A 19,472-nucleotide genomic window follows, 5' to 3' on the forward strand; every position below is an offset into this window, starting at 1 on the left:
TTTATATATACAGTCACGATAAATCATTCCCGCTAAATCGAGAAAAAAATAAAATAAAATAAAATATATACATACATATACAGAGAGAGAGACAGAGAGAACGATATGTCTTTTATTTCAAATGGCAACAGGGTATGCCAAAGTCAACAGCTTTGATTCCAGCACTCTTATTGTTTCTTGTTTCACAAAATTTCTTCACTTTCAGTTTCGTGTTTTTCTTACTCTACCTGAGTCGCTGCCAACGTTGGCTATTACTTATATGAGCTGGGGCTATCATCTCGGCAGCACTATTTTGAATTCGAGAGTGTAAAGTAACACACGACCTGTTGCTTTTTCGTGCGGCGAATTCGCAGCAATGTTGTCATTGCCTTCTTGAATATTAATCGTGTCCTAGTGCAGTGGCAAATAAAAATTCAAAGTCAAATACGTACATTTGTTTTTAAAGTGTCAGACAAAAGAATAGGCAAACCGTGTTAGGAAGCAGATACCTATTTGAAAAAGGATTTGAAAAAAAAAAAAAAGAAAACAACGGTCGACTAAAATCTAGTCTTTTAAGCATAACGGAGAAGACAAAAAGGTAATGAAACTATAACTAATGAGGTGATAACAAATATTTTTTTTAGTTTTGTGATTGTGAAATTTAATTTCATATAATAATTAATAACTAAAAATACTGACTTTTGCACAGATATTAATGATAACTGCTGGATTAGTGAATTAAGTTACAACTTGATTTGCCGTTAAGTACTAAAATACTGAACTTATCTTACAAATTCGTTCAATAATGACTGCTGTTATGCAAAATACTTATTATTATTTATTGTTATATTATTCGTGTAGTTTGCTTACTGACTTGTTAACCAAAGTGAAAGTTTTCTGCTTGTTATAAGATGAATCTCAAACTTAGTGAAAAACTGGTATGTAATTTGATAAAATATATGTAACACAAAGCCAATTAATATTACCTATTACTTTCAATATGCATGTATGTTTGATTCTCTGTAGGACATATGCTTATTTCTGAAATCTTTCACAGTAATCGAGGTATTTTAAAATTAGGCAAAATATGAAGCTTTTAGAAAAACTGACACCTTATACACAGACAAATATTACAAAATTTTGTTTTTTATACCCTGAACGAGTTTATCATTAACAAGTAAGAAGGCTCCAGTCGAGACTGCTCGACTAGGAGATACCCTGAACCCTCCAAGCTGATATTCTAATCATTCTGCACTTCTTCTATGCACACATACATACACATGCACTTATAAGCACGCGCGCTGCAGTGTGGGCAATATTATGAGAATTTTTTTTTAAATAATTTCTTTTGTAGACATACGATTAATGAAACTTTCAGAGCGTAATCATATGGTGAATATATGTGTGCATTCCAAAGCACAAGTCTCTAGTACATGAAATGCGTTTTTTACAAATTGGGGGAGAAGGGGGCGTGGTATCCAAAAAAAAGTTATCGGGTGAGCTATCGAAAAAATAAAGCAAACTCGTACTGCCTATGGTATACACGAGTATGCATGCCAAATTTCAGCTCTCTAGCTCTTATATCTTCTGAGATCCTTTTGCTCATACGGACGGACGGACAGACGGACAGGGCTATATCGACTCAGCTCGTCGTCCTGATCAAGAATATATATACTTTTATGGGGTCTGCGATGATTCCTTCTGCCTGTTACATACTTTTCACAAAACCATTATACCCTGATTTCCCATTTTCAATGGGTTCAGGGTATAAAGATCGATTACTCATCCCTATCTTATTTTATCGATAAAAAACCTTATCGAAAACCAGTTATAAAATTATATCTACTACACCTTTATTGCTAGAGTCTCCAAACTTTTTATGTATGCTTTTACATTTTCGGTTTTTGTTAAAATTTACCCCCCACCTCTACGTCCACCCCCTCACCCTCACTTTTGTAAAAAGCGTATTTCAAGAGACTTGTGCTTTGGCAAATACATGCATATCCATGTTATAATCATAATGTGAAAGTTTCATGAAGATCGTATGTCCACAAAAAATATTAATAAACAATTAAGTTCTCATAGTAAGCGCGACAGCCCATGCGTGTTTATGCTTGTGTGTGTATGTGTTTGTATGTAAATGTTTGTGTTTGTCTGTGTGTGTGTGTGTATGTGTGTGTGTGTATGTATGCCTGTGTGTGTGTGTGTGTTTCTTGTGTAAGCTGAAAGACGCGAAAAATTATTGAAATAGCTAATGCTCAAAGGGTTCAGGGGATCTCGTAGTCGAGCAGTCTCGACTAGAGCTTTCTTACTTGTTTTATTTAAAGTTGCTATGATAGTATTTACTTGTTATATTTACTTGTTTTATTTAAAGTTGCTATGATAGTAATCTGAACTCTGTGAAAATGGGAAATCAGGATATATTGTCTTTGTTACATGTATGTAGCAGACCACATAGAGCATGTAGGTTAAGTTGTGGTCTTCGGGTGTAAGTAGATTCCTTAATTCTCTCGTCCCGCGACGTTCCTTGTAATCCTCGCTGAATAGAACTTAGGAAGATTATAATGAAGAGCCTTACTTATGCTCTCTTTACGTTTGGCCTTGTGGCTCGAAGGTACAAATGAGTTGACGGCAAGATATGATATCAAAATACCGGAGCACTGTTCGACTTTATTACAGAACTGAACTATGAACTATTGCCACTGACCAGAGAACACATAGACTAGACATGTAGAACAAACTTTTCTACAGCAGAAAATGTTAAGTTGGTCGACCACTATACTTCGTATTTGCTCGGCTCTGTTGCTGGAGGTTCGAGCAATGAAAATATTGCACGACGAAGTCAGTGCGCTGTAAGCGCTCAAACGAAATGGTCCCATTCTTATATGAAGCACAGCTATGCGCTATTTGTCCTACTCCCTCTCTCTCTCTCTTTCTCTCTCTCTCTCATACATCTGTATGTAGTGGATATGACAGTCCGTAAGACCGACCAACGACCAATTTTCGGCTTTACAATTTGCACAGGCCACAAATACTCACACATGTTTCCAGAGACTACCAGTATGTGTGTGCTTGCCCGTCGCGAAATCATATTGTTTATGCGCATCACCCTTCCCACGAATATCCATCGAAGCGCTACATTTTGTTTGCATGAACCTTACAAACGCTTTTATGATTTAGGTATATCCTTTACTCAAAAGGAAAGAGCTGGGATCGTCGCGAACAAATTTCAAATTTTGTGCGCTGGGATATTACTTGTAGCCAGTGTTGCCGTTTTCTCCCGAGAAAAAATAGCTGAATCAGGACAAAAAATAAGCAAAAATAAGATAAATCCCGGAAACAATTAGCTGAAAAATAAGCTAATATTTTAGAATTGTTTTTTATACCCTGAACCCATTTTCAATGGGAAATCAGGGTATAATGGTTTTGTTGAAATGTATGTAACAGGCAGAAGGAGGCGTGGCAGACCCCACAAAGTATATATATTCTTGATCAGGGCGACGAGCTGAGTTGATTTGGCCGTCTGTCTGTCCGTCCGTCTGTCCGTATGTATGAACGCGTCGATTTCAGAAGATATAAGAGCTAGAGACTTCAAATTTTTTTTAAAATGTTCGTAATTACAGCGCGCATATCAAGTTTATCATTAAAAATCGATAACTCATCCCGATCTTTTTTTATCGATAAAAAACCTTATCGAAAACCAGTTATAAAATTATATCTTCTACACCTTTATTGCTAGAGTCTCCAAATTTTTAATGTATGCCTATATGCAATTTATACAATTTCGGTTTTTGTTAAAATTTACCCCCCACCTCTAAATTCACCCCCTCACCCTCACTTTTGTAAAAAGCGTATTTCAAATACTAGAGACTTGTGCTTTGGCAATTACATGCATATCCATGTCATAATCATAATCTAAAAGTTTCATGATGATCGTACGTCCACAAAAAAGTTATTAAGCAATTAAGTTCTCATAGTAAGCGCTCACTGCCGCCCATGCGTGTTTATGCTTGTGTGTGTATATGTATGTAATTGTTTGTGCATGTGTGTGTGTGTATGTGTGTATGTATGTGTGTGTATGTGTATGTATGCCTGTGTGTGCGTGCGTGCGTGTGTGCGTGTGTGTGTGTGCGTGTTTCTTGTGTAAGCTGTAAGACGCGAAAAATTATTGAAATAGCTATTACTCCAAGGGTTCAGGGGATCTCGTAGTCGAGTAGTCTCGACTAGAGCTTTCTTACTTGTTTTATATTGTAATAGATAGATACACGTACAAATATTGTAACAAACATTTTATATTCATGAAAAACAGAACGAAAATAATTGAAATATTAACATTATACATTTCAAATGTTTACATTAATAATAAATATGCCAATAGATAGTCTACAGACTCTTTGGTCTAATAATATAAATATTCCTTGGTTGCGATCGATTTGAGGCAGTGTAGAGAAACTCTGTATTCAAATCATCATCTGTTATCTCGGCTCAATTCGGATGTAAACTTTTAAAAATATTAGTTAATTTTTCCCGCAATCGCATTTGAAAGTAAACTAGATCTGGTCGAAAATAAGTCAGAACGGAAACACTGCTTGTAGCAGCATTTGTAGGCTTGTGTGCCTTTACATGTGCGTGTGTATGTGTTTGTTTGTATGCATGCGACATGAACATTCTACCTCAACTTAGAATGGTGTGAACGATTTTGGGCTCGAATTGGCGAATCGCGTTAATATTTACCTACTTTTATAAGTATTTATACGCTGAACCCATTTTCAATGGGAAATCAGGGTATAATGGTTTTCTTGAAATGTATGTAACAGGCAGAAGGAGGCGTGGCAGACCCCATAAAGTATATGTATTCTTGATCAGGGTGACGAGCTGAGTCGACTTGGCCCTGTCCGTCTGTCTGTCCGTCCGTCTGTCCGTATGTATGAACGCGTCCATTTCAGAAGATATAAGAGCTAGAGATTTTTTAAAAGTATCCGTAATTACAGCGCGGATATCAAGTTTATCATTAAAAATCGATAGCTCATCCCCATCTTTTTTTATCGATAAAAACCTTATAGAAAACCAGTTATAAAATTATATCTCCTACACCTTTATTGCTAAAGTCCCAAAATTTTTTATGTATGCTAATATGCAATTTATGCAATTTCGGTTTTTGTTAAAATTTACCCCCCACCCCCATATCCACCCCTTCACCCTCACTTTTGTAAAAAGCGTATTTCAAGAGACTTGTGCTTTGGCAAATACATGCATATCCATGTTGTTATTATAATCTGAAAGTTTCATGAAGATCGTATGTTCAAAAAGTTATTAAACAATTAAGTTCTCATAGTAAGCCAACACTGCAGCCCATGTGTGTTTATGCGTGGGTGCTTGTGTGTGTATGTGTTTGTGTATGTGTGTGTGTATGCGTGTGTGTATGCGTGTGTGTGTGTGCGTGCGTGCGTGCGTGTGTGTGTGTGTGTGCGTATTTCTTGTGTAAGCTGAAAGACGTGAAAAATTATTGAAATAGCTATTACTCCAAGGGTTCAGGAGATCTCGTAGTCGAGCAGTCTCGACTATAGCTTTCTTACTTGTTTTTAATTGCATCCTTTTAAATAGGCCCATTTGGCTTGTAAATGTACATACATATGCTTCTTTTTAAAAAGGTAATTTTTATCTGTAAATTGTAAATTGTACCTGGGCCTCATCAGGCACTAAATTTTTATAAAAAAATACGTTCTGATAGGCAAACCTATGATCATTGAAATAAAATCAGGTACAGAAAGGGAACATTGAGTAGAGAGTAATCTTTTGTTCAACAGCCGACCATCTCGGTCGAGCGCATGAAGCGAAATGATTTTGTGTTCCCATATTTTCGTAGCCCGAACCTAAAAGTGAAAAGCCGAGCAAATACGAAGTGGTCTGTGGTTAGTCCTAATTTACTTAGAGACTTCAAATATACTGTGTATGTCTTACTCTCTTAATTCTTAAATTTTATCGTTTCAGATGCTGTTGCGGTTAGCTTTACTGACGTCTTTCTGTTTTTGTGTTGCCAGGGCTGTGCTAAACGGAAACGACGTCAACCGACGTGAAACTGGCTTAGACCTATACGGCTCACCACCTAGGCCAACACCACATTTTAGTCATACTCTCCATCAAGTACCACACCGTGAGTATGGTGTTCCCCAGCAGATTCCCTTTAGAGATTACAGCTTGCCGATATTGAAATATGGCCCTCCAAAGCTTGACAATTTTGGCGGTGGCTCTGGGCTATCCACGAATGGATTGCATGAGCAAATCAAGACACACTTTGGCGTTCCCAAGCCATTCTATGGACCACCGCATTCACAGTATAGACCCACAACAGAATATGGTATACCACAAAAGGCACCACATTACGGCTCACCACCAAAATCATTTCCACAGCTTTTGAAAATTCAACACCGTCCGGTACCACAGTATGCAGCACCTCCAAAGCATAAATTTTTCACACGGCCTGTATCACCACAGTTATTGCCGGTATCACATTCTGCCCAACTGTTTAACCCTTCTCATCACCCAGCAACTTCTTATGGTCCGCCCGCCTCGGGACCATCAAACCTCCCAGCTAAGCCGGCTTACGAAACACCTCCAAACTACGGACCACCACCACTTCCCATTAACGTACCAGGTCCTCAATCAACAGATTTCAGCCATGCTCCAGCAACGACTATTATATTAAATAATTCAGGTGTACAGCAACTCTCTAGTGACCCAATTGATAGCCCTTTTAAGCAAGTTGAGATCCAAATAGATGCCTCTGGACACACACACAGTGTGACTGGCTCGCAAACACCTTTTCACACTGCATGCGATGGCTGGAAACCTATTCCAACACCGATTGGGACCTACATTGAAAAGAATCACATTGTAACTCAAAGTGGTTACAGTCATGTCGATCAGGGCCATATAATTGGCTCACAATACAATTTTGGTAGAGCCAACAGTGCCAAAACTGTCAACGGCATTTCCGACGAGCAACTTGTAGCAGTCGCACTTCAGGGTGAGTCCGGTAATATCGTAACTGGTCCTACTAGCGACGGTAATCTGAGCACCGTTGACTCTGAAGCGTTACAGGTGGGTTGCAATATAGTTTCAGGTAATATCTCTCTGACATGCTTCTCTATTATTTTATGATTAGGTTTTCGCCGGCGCAAATGATACTTACTCCAAGCCCCCAGCAGATTCATATCAGCCTGGATCTATTTATGATACGAAATATAAAGCTGTTGCTGGGGAAAGTCGGCCACTACCACATATATTTGGTCCTGCGTATGGCGTTTCACCGCAACAGCAGCTTTTTGCTGATGCGTTTCCTCAGTCTCAAGCCCTGTCGCATTCACATTACAATTCAAACATGCTTTATGGTACACATTCTGGTAATCCAAAGTCTTATCGCGGACATCCTAAGTCACCAGTCGCATTCCGCCCACCTGTGCCGACGGGCCTTATAGAGTCCATAGGGGCTACTGTGCAGCATTTGGATGAACTTGGTGTAAAGCCACCGTCGCAAGCACCTACATATATTCCCCCTGCAACTCACGAAATTCCATTAAATAGTGCGGATTCTGCATTACTACCCGCATACGGCGCGCCCTTTAATCGGCTGGCATCATCACAGGTTATTATGCAACAGCAGCTTCCGCAACCGTATCAAGGACCCATTTTTGCTCCGCTTGATATACAATCGCTACCAAGTCTTCATTATATTCCATCACCGCAGCAACAGCGGGCACCGGAGCAATATTTTTCAGATAGACCCTCCCCAAATATCCACCTTCCGAGTCAGCAATCGATAAGCAATAATGTGATTCCCCAGAACATGCCATCAGTTTTCTATTCTCAGGCACTACCATTAATCCAGCAAATTGACCGATTTAACCAACAAACATCAGTATCAGTGGGACGGCATCCTTACCAGCACCATCAGACACAAATTGTGTTACACGATTGCGGCCAAGGTCCCAATTTGATCAGCAGCTCTGGGTACCAAGTGCATCAGCAACAACAATTTGGGAGCGTTTCGACAGAATCTCCTAGCGTATACAATGCCATAGAGCAGAGTGTTCCTGTAGCGGAACAGCATACACAATTTTTAGCTGGTGCTGCTGACAGTTATGGCCCACCGTCTTCTGGAAATGAAATTGAGCTTGATCATTTCGGCTATGAGTCACAAAAATCCGCAGTCACAGCACTGCCGGATGGTACAGATCTGCAGCAGCTACCAGGTTTAAATGAATTGAATGTAATATCTGCACAAAAGTCTCAAGACATTAAGTTTGGCGCAAGTAATGGACAGCCACTTCAAAACTTTCAAATACAATTTGGTAGTTCAGTAAATAATGGTGGTATCAATCAAGGAAATGATGGTAACATTGATGATCCAAGTGCAACGCACGTAGACATTCTGTCACAAGGTCTACTTCAATCAATATTGACTGCAATAGAACAGCCTCAATCAGCGTCGTCTGTGCCACAGAGCCATAATGCACAAAGTCGTTCTGACGACCAATACCAAGAGAATGAAAAGAAACGCGATATAGGACATAATCCGCAAACAAATCAGCATCATAACACACCTGAAAGTGTCGAATTACAAATTTTACCCGATACAGATATTAAGAACACAAAAGATAACGAGATGGTGCCTATTGTAGCTGCCGACGTGGAAGAAAGGTCCAAGCATTAAGTCAAGTAATTACATAAGTATTTATCGCTTGAAATCCATACTTGTTTACATACATAGAAATGTATTTATGTAAATATAGTCAACTTAAATCATTTGTATATTTCATTTTCCTTTTACTTTCTCCGTAAAATTCACTAGGGAAAATATAGCCATAATATAAAATAATATAATATGACAGTTACTTTCGAAATAAGCCATTAAATTTTATACAGTATGTCCATAAATTGTTTTCAAAACAATTTGCTATTGATGATAGTAAATAGTTTGATAGTGATATGCATGTACGTACGATAATATATGTATATATATATTCTGTATAAAAATAAATGAAATAAATTATTTATTTATTATCATAATTACTTGTGTTACGATTTATTTTTCCAATAAATTTGTGATCTACATAATGAAATCTCTGCCCACTAAATTTTTCTTTCGCATTTGTCGCGACCTGAAGGCCAATTGCTGTTTGACCAAGGTCTGGATAATACATTAATGTTATTTTAAAGATGTTATTTTTCAAAAATCCTCGTAACGTCTAAGTACGATAAGCCCATTAAAAATCGAAAATCAGGGCATTATGGTATTGTTAAATTGCAGCATGTTCAATATATTGAATAAATAGTGTAAAACTTTGTTGCAAGTGTTAGCAATAAATATTAGAGAGCTGCATGGCCGCACTCATAACCTAGCAAAATAGAATGCACTCGAATTGAGAATTGTGATAGGCATACAATGTGTTGATAGAGTGGGAGATCGCATGCACTCAATATCTCATAACTCCCTGCCTTTAGTAAAAAGAACAGTTAACAACAGTTAACCAAAGTTAACAGTTAATGCAAAGTTAACAACAGTTAACCAAAGCATTTCGGCGTCGAGGCACTCGAGTTTTTGCATGCATATATTTTCGTGTCAACACTTCTTATTTGCTCGGCTCCGTCCCTTGAGGCTCGAGCAGTGAAAAATCTCACCCCAAGATCAGTGCGCTTCGGCGTTCAAGCGTAAAGCACGTATTTTAACCCTTTATACGGCCTTGTTATTAGTACTATTAGGATTTCTTTTTTGCACTCTCAACATACCATTTTTTGCACATGCAACATACCATTTATTGTCCTTATGTTTTATATGTATATACTTCTTTTATTGTTTTGTGTCATTATTTTGGATTGTCTTATGAGCTTTATGTTCTTCTTTGAGGCCAACCTACACATATGTATATTTTTGTAGACAGTATTTCTTACTTAGGAATAATGTCCGCAAAGGGATTGATACCTTCGGAAATCGCAAGATTTTTTATACCCTGAACCCATTTTCAATGGGAAATCAGGGTATAATGGTTTTATTGAAATGTATGTAACAGGCAGAAGGAGGAAGGATTCTTGATCAGGGCGACGAGCTGAGTCGATTTAGCTCTGTCCGTCCGTCCGTATGTTTGAACGCGTCAATCTCAGAAGATATAACAGATAGAGAAAAATTTCCTAGGTCCGTGTATAGCACGCGCATATCGAGTTTTATTTTAAATATCGATAACTGGCCCCGTTATTTTATTATCGATTAAAAATATTATCGAAAACCAGTAATAAATTTATATCTCCTACATCTTTTATGTGTACCTATATGCATTTTATACCATTTCGGTTTTTGTCAAAATTTACCCCCCACCTCTAATTCACCCCCTCACCCTCACATTTCTAAAAGGCGTATTTCAATAACTAGAGACTTGTGTTTTGGCACGTACATGCATATCCATGTTATAATCATAATCTAAAAGTTTTATGAAAAAAGTACATCCACAAGAAAAGTTATTAAACAATTAAGTTCCCATAGTAAGCCAACACTGCAGCCAATACGTGTTTATGCGTGCGTACGTATGTCTGTGTGTGCGTGTATGTGTGCATATGCGAATAATTATTGAAATATCAGTTGCTCGAAGGGTTCAGGGGATCTCGTAGTCGGGTAGTCTCGACTAGAGCTTTCTTACTTGTTTTTTAATAGTTTGGAGAGCGAGGACGAATTCGATTTTTCTGTCAATGAAGAAAGTGATTTCGATCCAGACAGAGAAGAATTGGATGGTACGGATGAGGCCTTGCCTACTGAAGTAATGGACTCATGTCAATCACGATCGGCTTTTCAAAATTAGGCCAACTATCCAGGAACTAAACAAAAATTTTAAAAAAGTTCCTATGGAGCAGTTTTTGTGTGTCGACGAACCAAAGCTAGAAATCATATGAAAAGATACAACCCGAACAAGCCTCATAAATGGGTATATAGAATTTATGTTCTTAGCGGCCATTCAGGCTTCTGCTATAAGTTTGAGATAGACTCAGAAAATGAAAAAAAAATTTTACTTAACGAACCAGTTCTAGGTGCGGCATCAAACTGTTGTTAGAATGGTCAGAGAAGTGCCCAGGCATCAGAACTTTCGAATTTATTTTGACAATTTTTTCAATTCATTGCCCCATTTGAAATACTTAGCGGATGAAGGTAGCTTTGGGTACTATACGAAGAAACAGAATTCCAAATAACAAAACAATTGATAATATTAATTTGAAGAATATGTCGCTGATTTTGACGGAGTTGACTTATCAGTAACATCATGGGTGGATAATAAAGTCGTATCATTAGCATCCAACTATGCTGGAACACTACCCAAGGACAAAGCACGTCGATTCAACCACTAACCAGAGAACGCATAGACCGGACACGTAGTGCAAAGCGTTTTGCACATTTTTTTTTTTCGAGCATAATCTCCCAGACCACTTCATATTTGCTCGGCTCTTCTACTTTTAGGTTTGGGCTACGTAAATATACGAAAGCATAATCATTTCGCTTCATGCGCTCGGCCGAGACGGTCAAATGTTGAACAAAAGATGCCTCTATGCTCAATTTTTTTCTTGATCTCTCTCACTCTCTATGCGCTCTACTCTCTCAAATATGTATATGTATGTATGCATGTGAGCACAAGCAGCAGCTCACGAAAACTGAAATTTCTTCGCCTTAGACTCCCGTTTTTTCCCTTCTGTGTAAGAGTATATCGAAATCTTTAAACCGTTTGCCAAGCTCCTACAAAATATTTGCGAAATCATGTACTTTATGCGCATCAACGCTTTCATACCCTTCCCAAGAATAACCATCGAAACGCTTACATTTTGTTTGCATGAGCGTGACAAAAGCTTTTATGATTTAGGTATATCCTTTACTCAAAAGGATAGAGCTGGGATCGTCGCGAACAATTTTCAATTTCTGTGCGCTGCTGCTATTTGAGAGACCATAGAGAGAGAGCATAAAGAGAGGGAGAGAGTGAGGAAGGGAAAATGAGCGCATAACCGTGCTTTATTTGATAATGTATGCAATTCGTGGCAGCAGTCGCAGCGCACTGATTTTGTCTTGCCTTATTTTCACTGCTTGAGCCTCAAACGACCGAACCGACCAAATACGAAGTTGTCCGGTCGCTTCAGCGCATTTTTTCAGTGTTGAAAAAGTTTGTTCTACATGTCTAGTCTATGTGTTCTCTCGTTAGTGGCGATACTTGCCTCTCCTGGTATTGACGATATACATATGTACATGCATATGTTAAATTATATTATACAAAAAGACACAGCTATCATCTCAACAATAAAGACTGGAAACTACACCCCGGCCTTTGTACTTATTAAAGACGCCACCACTCCAACAATAACAATGACTTTAATCTCTTACGGCTACAAAATCAAATTCAAAACTTCATCAGCTTACGTACTACAAACTTAAACCTTACCAACTACAAACTAACAATACCATACTTCATCATATTATGCCTTACAAATCTAAGCCTTACCGGCTATGAACTAAAAGATGCGACTCTTCATTGTATACCTTTATATCTTACAAACCTAACCCTTATCAGATGAAGATCTACTTCCTCCGGCACGAGCGCAATGTAAGGTGGTTCGCGGGCGAGCTACCTTACAACCTGGTCACTTCCTAGTTGGAGACACCGGGCGAGCATTGCCTGAATGCAATATAGAAGATGAACTGCTGAAATCTTTGGACCGCTGGTGTTTCAAAACTGGTATCACATAATATTTTTAGCGACGCTGGTTGGCAGACTACTTCAAGGAGCTGAACCTACGCTCTAAGTGGACTAAACCAACACCCAGAATCTCTATCTGTGACTTGGCTCTTGTACATGAGGACAACATACCTTCTGAGAAGTGCAAAATGGAACATATTACAGCTACAATTCCTGGACGAAATCAACGAGTACGAGTCGTAGATGTCCGCATTACAGCACAAAATAACTATTCTTGCTGTCTCTTGAAAGACTGCGCCATTCAATGTGGCCGGGATGTTAGGTCAAAATCACTCATACTTTTATACCCTGAACCCATTGAAAATGAGAAATATTGGTTTTGTGAAAAGTATATAACAGGCAGAAGGGATAATCGCAGACCCCATAAAGTCCGCCCGTCCGTCTGTATGAACACCTAGATCTCAGAAGTTATAAGAGCTAGAGAGCTGAAATGTTGCATTTACACTCGTGTATACCATACGCAGTACAAGTCTATCGAATTTTTTCGATAACTCATCCGATTTCTATTTTATCGAGAATAATCGATAACATCATTTTGTTTTTTGTTCAGCCTAATATGAGTACTATTAGCCCTAGAGACAGATTTACTGCGTATATACATTTGATGAATACGAACATTTTGTAATTTACAGATTTTGGATACCGCGCCTCCTTCGCAAACAATTCATAAAATCTATTTCAAATAGTAGAGACTTGTGCTTTGGTAAATGCATCATATCCATGCTGTAATTATAATCTGAAAGTTTCATGAAGTAAGTACAACCACAAAAAAAGTTAATTTACAAATAAGTTCTCATAGTAAGCGCACACTGCAGCCCATGCGTGATTAGGCGTGGGTGCTTGTGTACGTTTATGTGTGTGTGAATGCGTGTGCATGTGCGAATAATTATTGAAATATCAGTTGCTCGAACGGTTCAGGGGATCTCGTAGTCGAGGAGCCTCGACTAGAGCTTTCGTACTTTTATACCCTGAACCCATCGAAAATGGGAAATCAGGGTATAATGGTTTTGTTAATTATTAAAGGTATGTAACAGGCAGAAGGAGGCATGGCAGACCCCACAAAGTATATATATTCTTGATCAGGGCAACGAGCTGAGTCGATTTGGCGCTGTCCGTCTGTATGTATGAACGCTTTGATCTCAGAAGAGCTAGAGCTAGAGACTTGAAATTATTTCCTAGGTCCGTGTATATCACGCGCATATCGAGTTTTTCTCTAAATATCGATAACTACTCCCGATATTTTATTATCGATTGAAAACCGTATCGAAAGCGAGTTATTTAATTATATCTCCTACCCCCTTAGAGCTAAAGATTCCAAATTTTAAATGTGTACTTATACATATATATTTTAAACAATTTCGGTTTTTGGTAAAATTTACCGCTATATTCACCCCCTCCCCACATATTTGTAAAATGGCAAATGCATGCAATCCATGTTATAAATATAATCTAAAAAGTTAATGAAGAAAGTACATCCACAAGAAAGGTTATTGAACAATAAACTTCCCATAGTAAGCAACCACTGCAGCCAATGTGTGTTTATGCGTGCGTATGTTTGCGTGTCTATGTGTATGTGCGAATAATTATTGAAATATCAGTTGCTCGAAAAGTTCAGCGGATCTCGTAGTTGAGCAGTCTCGAACCCCAAGCGCGCAACTGATGTAAATTTTGTTTAATTGTTTCAAAATATTTATATATTTAATCAAATGAGTTTTCTATTTCATTTATATCTTTAAATACATCGAAATTGAAATTTTAGCCATACTAAATGTGCATTTTTATACTCATTCACGAAATTGAAATGAGTATATTGGTTTTGTGCACTGTCCGTCTTGCTGTCTGTCCGTCCGCCTGTCTGTCTGTCCGTATGAACGCAATCTATTTCGGCGCTATCGATTCAAAAAGTGTTAAGATTTTCCCGATCCGCCCACTAGGGGCGTGGCAACTCGGAAAATGCATTTTCCAATATACCAGAAATTATGTTAGTTGAAAGCTGAAATTTGGTACATATGTAGGTCCGCGTCGACCGCCCAAGATCACGAGCTATGGCGGATATATCTCCGCTTATTGGGTGCGTGGCAAATCGGATAAAACTGTATCTCCTAAAGTTGTAAACCTAGAATGCTGAATAGCACGTAAGCTGATGTTTTCATTCTATAAAGATGGGTGCAAAAATTATATATCTACGCCTACTAGGGGCGTGGCAAATTGGACCAGAAAACTGTAAGGCGGCTCGCCGATCGCCGCCTTCAAATCAGCAACAAGTAAGAACGTTGCAGTCGGGCGTTACCGACTGCGGAATACTCATTCACATCCCATCAACAATTTAGTAGTTAAGTTTCGCTCTAATACTGTAGAATATACAGGTTTTTCCGATTTGCCACGCCCCAACTGGGCGTAGACACCTCATTTTTGGTCAGTTTTTAGAAAGAGATAACGGTAACCTAACTGCAAAGTTTGAATACTTACCCTCAAAAAATGTGAAAATTACAGGGTATTTTTCGATATGCCACGCCCCTAAAGAGGCGTAAAAATTATTTTTGGGGAATCGATAGAGGAGGCTACCAGTAACTCAACTATCCCAATTTGAAGCTTCTAGCTATTATATATTAGGAGATATAAACTTTTGCGGTTTGCCACGCCCCCTGTGGGCGGACATATATCCGATAAAACTTTTTGGTCTTGGGTGATCAGTCCGAGTATATATACAAAATTTGAGGTCTCTGCCATCAATAGTGTCCAAAATATAGGAGAATTTAAAAAATCACTATATCTTCAGGTCCGATTTTCCACACCCCCAATGGGCGTAGACTTATAATTTATCTTCAGACTTTATAGAATCATACCATTAGCTGACGTGCAAAATTTCAGCATTCTAGGTTTACAACTTTAGGAGATACAGCTTTATCCGATTTGCCACGCCCCCAATGGGCGTAGATATATCCGCCATAGCTCGTGATCTTGGGTGGTCAACGCGGACCTACATACCAAATTTCAGCTTTCTAGCTCTTTAACTAACATGATTTCTGGTATATCGGAAAATGCATTTTCCGATTTGCCACGCCCCTAGTGGGCGGATCGGGAAAATTTTAACACTTTATAAATCGGAGATATACAGGAGTATGTGTTCCAAATTTCAAGTCTCTAGCTTCAATAGCGCCGAAATAGATTGCGTTCATACGGACAGACGGACGGACAGCAAGACGGACATTGCACAAAACCAATATACTGATTCACTTTCGTGAATGAGTATAATAAGTTAAAGTTAAGATAGTTATAAGTTGTAATGAATAGTGAATATAGTTTTGATTTCTTAGATTAGTATGAATATGGATGAATAGTGAATATTGTTTTGATTTCTTAAATTAGTGATAGGTTAAATTTAAGATAGTGATAAGTGGTAGTGGGTAGTGGTGGGAGTTTTTTGTTTGAATTCTAAATTAACAATAAGTTTAAATTAAGATAGCGATAAGTTGTAGCTATGATGCCAATTTGAATTTGTATTTGAAAGGGCCGCCCAAAGCGCAGACGAACTATCGACGATCAGCAGCGCAACCCTGCGTGGAGAGTTCTTGAGTGGAGAGTTGCGTCGCCGACGTCGAGCGTTTTGAGCGAGCGTAGAAAATGAGTATAGGTAGTTAGTGAGTGACCGTCGGGCGAAGCGGTCAAGTTAAAGAATCCCTTTAAGTTAACGAGTGATTAAGCGATCGCCGCACGAAGCGGTTGTAACATAATGTATAGTTTCTAATTTGGAGTGTTAAAATGAAATAAAAGGCGAAGAAAGACTGTGTTTTGCGGAGGCGGGCGACATATTTGGAGGATCGACAAGGGACGGTGGAGACTCAAGGCTAAGCGGTGGTAAAATGGTAAACGTGAGTGGTGGTTAATTATCATCTTCCCCTTTCCCCCTATTCCCGGCCCAATTACTAAGACACTCCCTCTCTGCTCGAATGACCAAACTATTAAAAACACACATTAAGTATGGTTAAAATTTCAATTCCAGTGTATTTAAAAATATAAATTCAATAGAAAACTCATTTATGAAAATTTAAAAATATTTTGAAACAATTAAAAAAAAATAACATCAGCTGCATCGATCGGGATTCGAACCGCGACTTCTCGATCGAGCGTCATGCAGCTAACACACTAGGCCACCCCACTCCTGCTAGGGGCGCTGGCAAAACTCAAATAGATTCACTGCTGCTGCGCCATCTACCAAAACTAAGCGAAACTAACAGCTGATGTGATTCAACGAATGTTTCTAGAAGAAGTTTTAATGTATGTGTGCACACGCATACGATGCTGTTGTAGCTGCTGCACGTGCGTTTGTTAATTGGCCAAATATTTGATTATTTTTTATTAATTTTTGACTGAACGGAATTTAATGAAACTTTCAGCATATGATCTACATATTATATTGAATATTTGAGAAATTTAAAAAAAAGAAAAATCATTCACAATTAGCTATAGTGGCATCTGATTTGAACTTGAATGTTTTTACTCGATAAAAACATAAAGAGATGATTTATCGAATTTTAAAAGCAAACTCGACGTCCGCGCTGTATATACGGTCATTTAAAAAAATAAAATTCAAGTTTCTAGCTCTTATATCTTCGGAAATCGACGCGTTCAAACATACGGACAGACGGACAGACAGACAGACGGACAGGGCCAAATCGACTCAGTTCGTCGCCCTGATCAAGAATATATATACTTTGTGGGGTCTGCCATGCCTCCTTCTGCCTGTTACATACATTTCAACAAAACCATTATACCCTGATTTCCCATTGAAAATGGGTTCAGGGTATAACAAGTAAGAAAGCTCTAGTCGAGAGTGCCCGACTATGAGATCCCCTGAGCCCTTCGAGCAATAGCTGTTTCAATCATTTTTCGCGTCTTTCTGCTTACACAAGACACACACACGCACACATACACACACACACACACGCGCATACACAAACAGGCATATACACACACATCATACACACGCACACACACAGAGATACGCACGCACGCATAAACACGCATTGGCTGCAGTGGTGGCTTACTAAGGGAACTTAATTGCTCAATAACTTTTCTTGTGGATGAAGTTTCATCATGAAACTTTCAGATTATGATTATATCATGGATATGTATGTATTTGCCAAAGCACAAATCTCTAGTATTTGAAATACGCCTTTTACAAATGTGAGGGTGAGGGGGTGAATTAGGGGTGGGGGGTAAATTTTGATAAAAAACGAAATTGTGTAAAATGCATATAAGTATACATAAAAAATTTGGAGACTCTTACTTTAAAGATATAGGAGATATAAATTTATTACTGGTTTTCGATAATGTTTTTAATCGATAACAAAAGAACGGGGCAATTTATCGATATTTAAAGCAAAACTCGATATGCACGTGCTATACACGGACCTAGGAAAAAAATTTCAAGTCTCTAGCTCTTATATCTTCTGAGATCGACGCGTTCAAACATACGGACAGACGGACAGACGGACGGACGGACAGACGGACAGGGCTAAATCGACTCAGCTCGTCGCCCTGATCAAGAATATATATACTTTGTGGGGTCTGCCACGCCTCCTTCTGCCATTATACCCTGATTTCCCATTTTCAATGGGTTCAGGGTATAAAAATACCCATTTACTATGGCTAAAATTTCAATTTCGATGTATTTAAAAATATAAATGAAATACAAAAGTCACTTAATAAAATATAAAAAATATTTTGAACCAATAAATTAACATAAGTTGCACCGCTCGGGATTCGAGCCCGCGACTTCTCGATCGAATGTCACGCAGCTACTCACTACGCCACCTCACTTGCGAAAGCTGCGTTGGCAAAAGTCAAATAGATTCACTGCTGCAGCGCCATCTACCAAAACTAAACCAAATTAACTGCTGATGTAAATCTAAGAATCTGCTAGAATAACCAAACTTTTAAAAACGCACATTTAGTATGGTTAAAATTTCAATTTCGGTGTATTTAAAAATAAAAATTAAATAGAAAACTCATTTATGAAAATATAAAAATATTTTGAAACAATTAAAAGAATTAACCTCAGTTGCACCGATCGGGATGCGAACCGCGACTTCTCGATCGATTGTTGTGCCGCTAACACACTACGCCACCTTACTTTTGGAAGCTCCGCTGGCAAAACTCGAATAGATTTAGTGCTGCAGCGCCATCTACCAAAACTAAACCAAACTAACAGCTGTAAGACACATAACCCACTACCCAGCACTAGCTAAGGCAAAACCCAGTGTCCCACACCCAAGCACAGAAGAAATCATGGACGCGAAGCAGGTGCAAGGACTGATCATGAATGCTGTTAGCGAAGCCCAGCAAGAAGAAAAGTTCAATTCTCAGCAAAACGATGACAACGAAGATAGATAGATGGAGGATTGAAACTCCGAAAATTAAAAGTTATCAAAGAATTTTAGTTCAGCCAAGAATTCAATGCGATATTCCTCTTGAAATAATAACATCTGTCCACAAATTTTGTGGCGGCTCCGACGACTACATAGCATGGTGGCAGTCAGCTTGCGATGCTTATGAACCATTTAGGTCCTTTAATGGCATGCGCACATTACCAAACAGTCGTGATAATCAGAAAGAGGATTAGAGGGGCAGCAAGGGCAGTCTTGGTGCCCCACAACACAGTGCTAAATTTCGACGCAATAATAGCTCTTTTGCTAACAAGACGTCGCT

General features: G+C 38.6%; 1 protein-coding gene across 2 annotated transcripts; it reads left to right on the forward strand.

Moving 5' to 3' along the window:
• The first annotated feature begins 93 nt into the window (after positions 1–93).
• LOC6585864 lies at positions 94–9,048 on the forward strand. Of its 2 annotated transcripts, XM_032732957.2 has the most exons (4): positions 94–577; positions 841–917; positions 5,971–7,080; positions 7,145–9,048. In XM_032732957.2, the coding sequence occupies exons 2-4, from the start codon at positions 891–893 to the stop codon at positions 8,690–8,692; spliced, it is 2,685 nt and encodes an 894-aa protein (XP_032588848.1). In that variant the 5' UTR covers positions 94–577; positions 841–890; the 3' UTR covers positions 8,693–9,048. The 2 variants fall into 2 exon arrangements, with proteins under 2 accessions (XP_032588848.1, XP_015016327.1); XM_015160841.3 differs by lacking the exon at positions 841–917 and having other exon boundaries at positions 95–577.
• Positions 9,049–19,472: the final 10,424 nt, after the last annotated feature.

This window comes from Drosophila mojavensis, unplaced genomic scaffold (assembly GCF_018153725.1).
Source record: "Drosophila mojavensis isolate 15081-1352.22 unplaced genomic scaffold, ASM1815372v1 contig_72, whole genome shotgun sequence".
Taxonomy (NCBI): Eukaryota; Metazoa; Arthropoda; class Insecta; order Diptera; family Drosophilidae; genus Drosophila; species Drosophila mojavensis.

Excerpts from the sequence above, each read along its gene's own strand:
- LOC6585864 (XM_032732957.2), top strand. The coding sequence starts at position 891 with ATGAATCTCAAACTTAGTGAAAAACTG. Across the intron at positions 918-5,970 it reads TCAAACTTAGTGAAAAACTG|ATGCTGTTGCGGTTAGCTTT; the intron begins GTATGTAATTTG and ends TTATCGTTTCAG. Across the intron at positions 7,081-7,144 it reads TTGACTCTGAAGCGTTACAG|GTTTTCGCCGGCGCAAATGA; the intron begins GTGGGTTGCAAT and ends TTTTATGATTAG.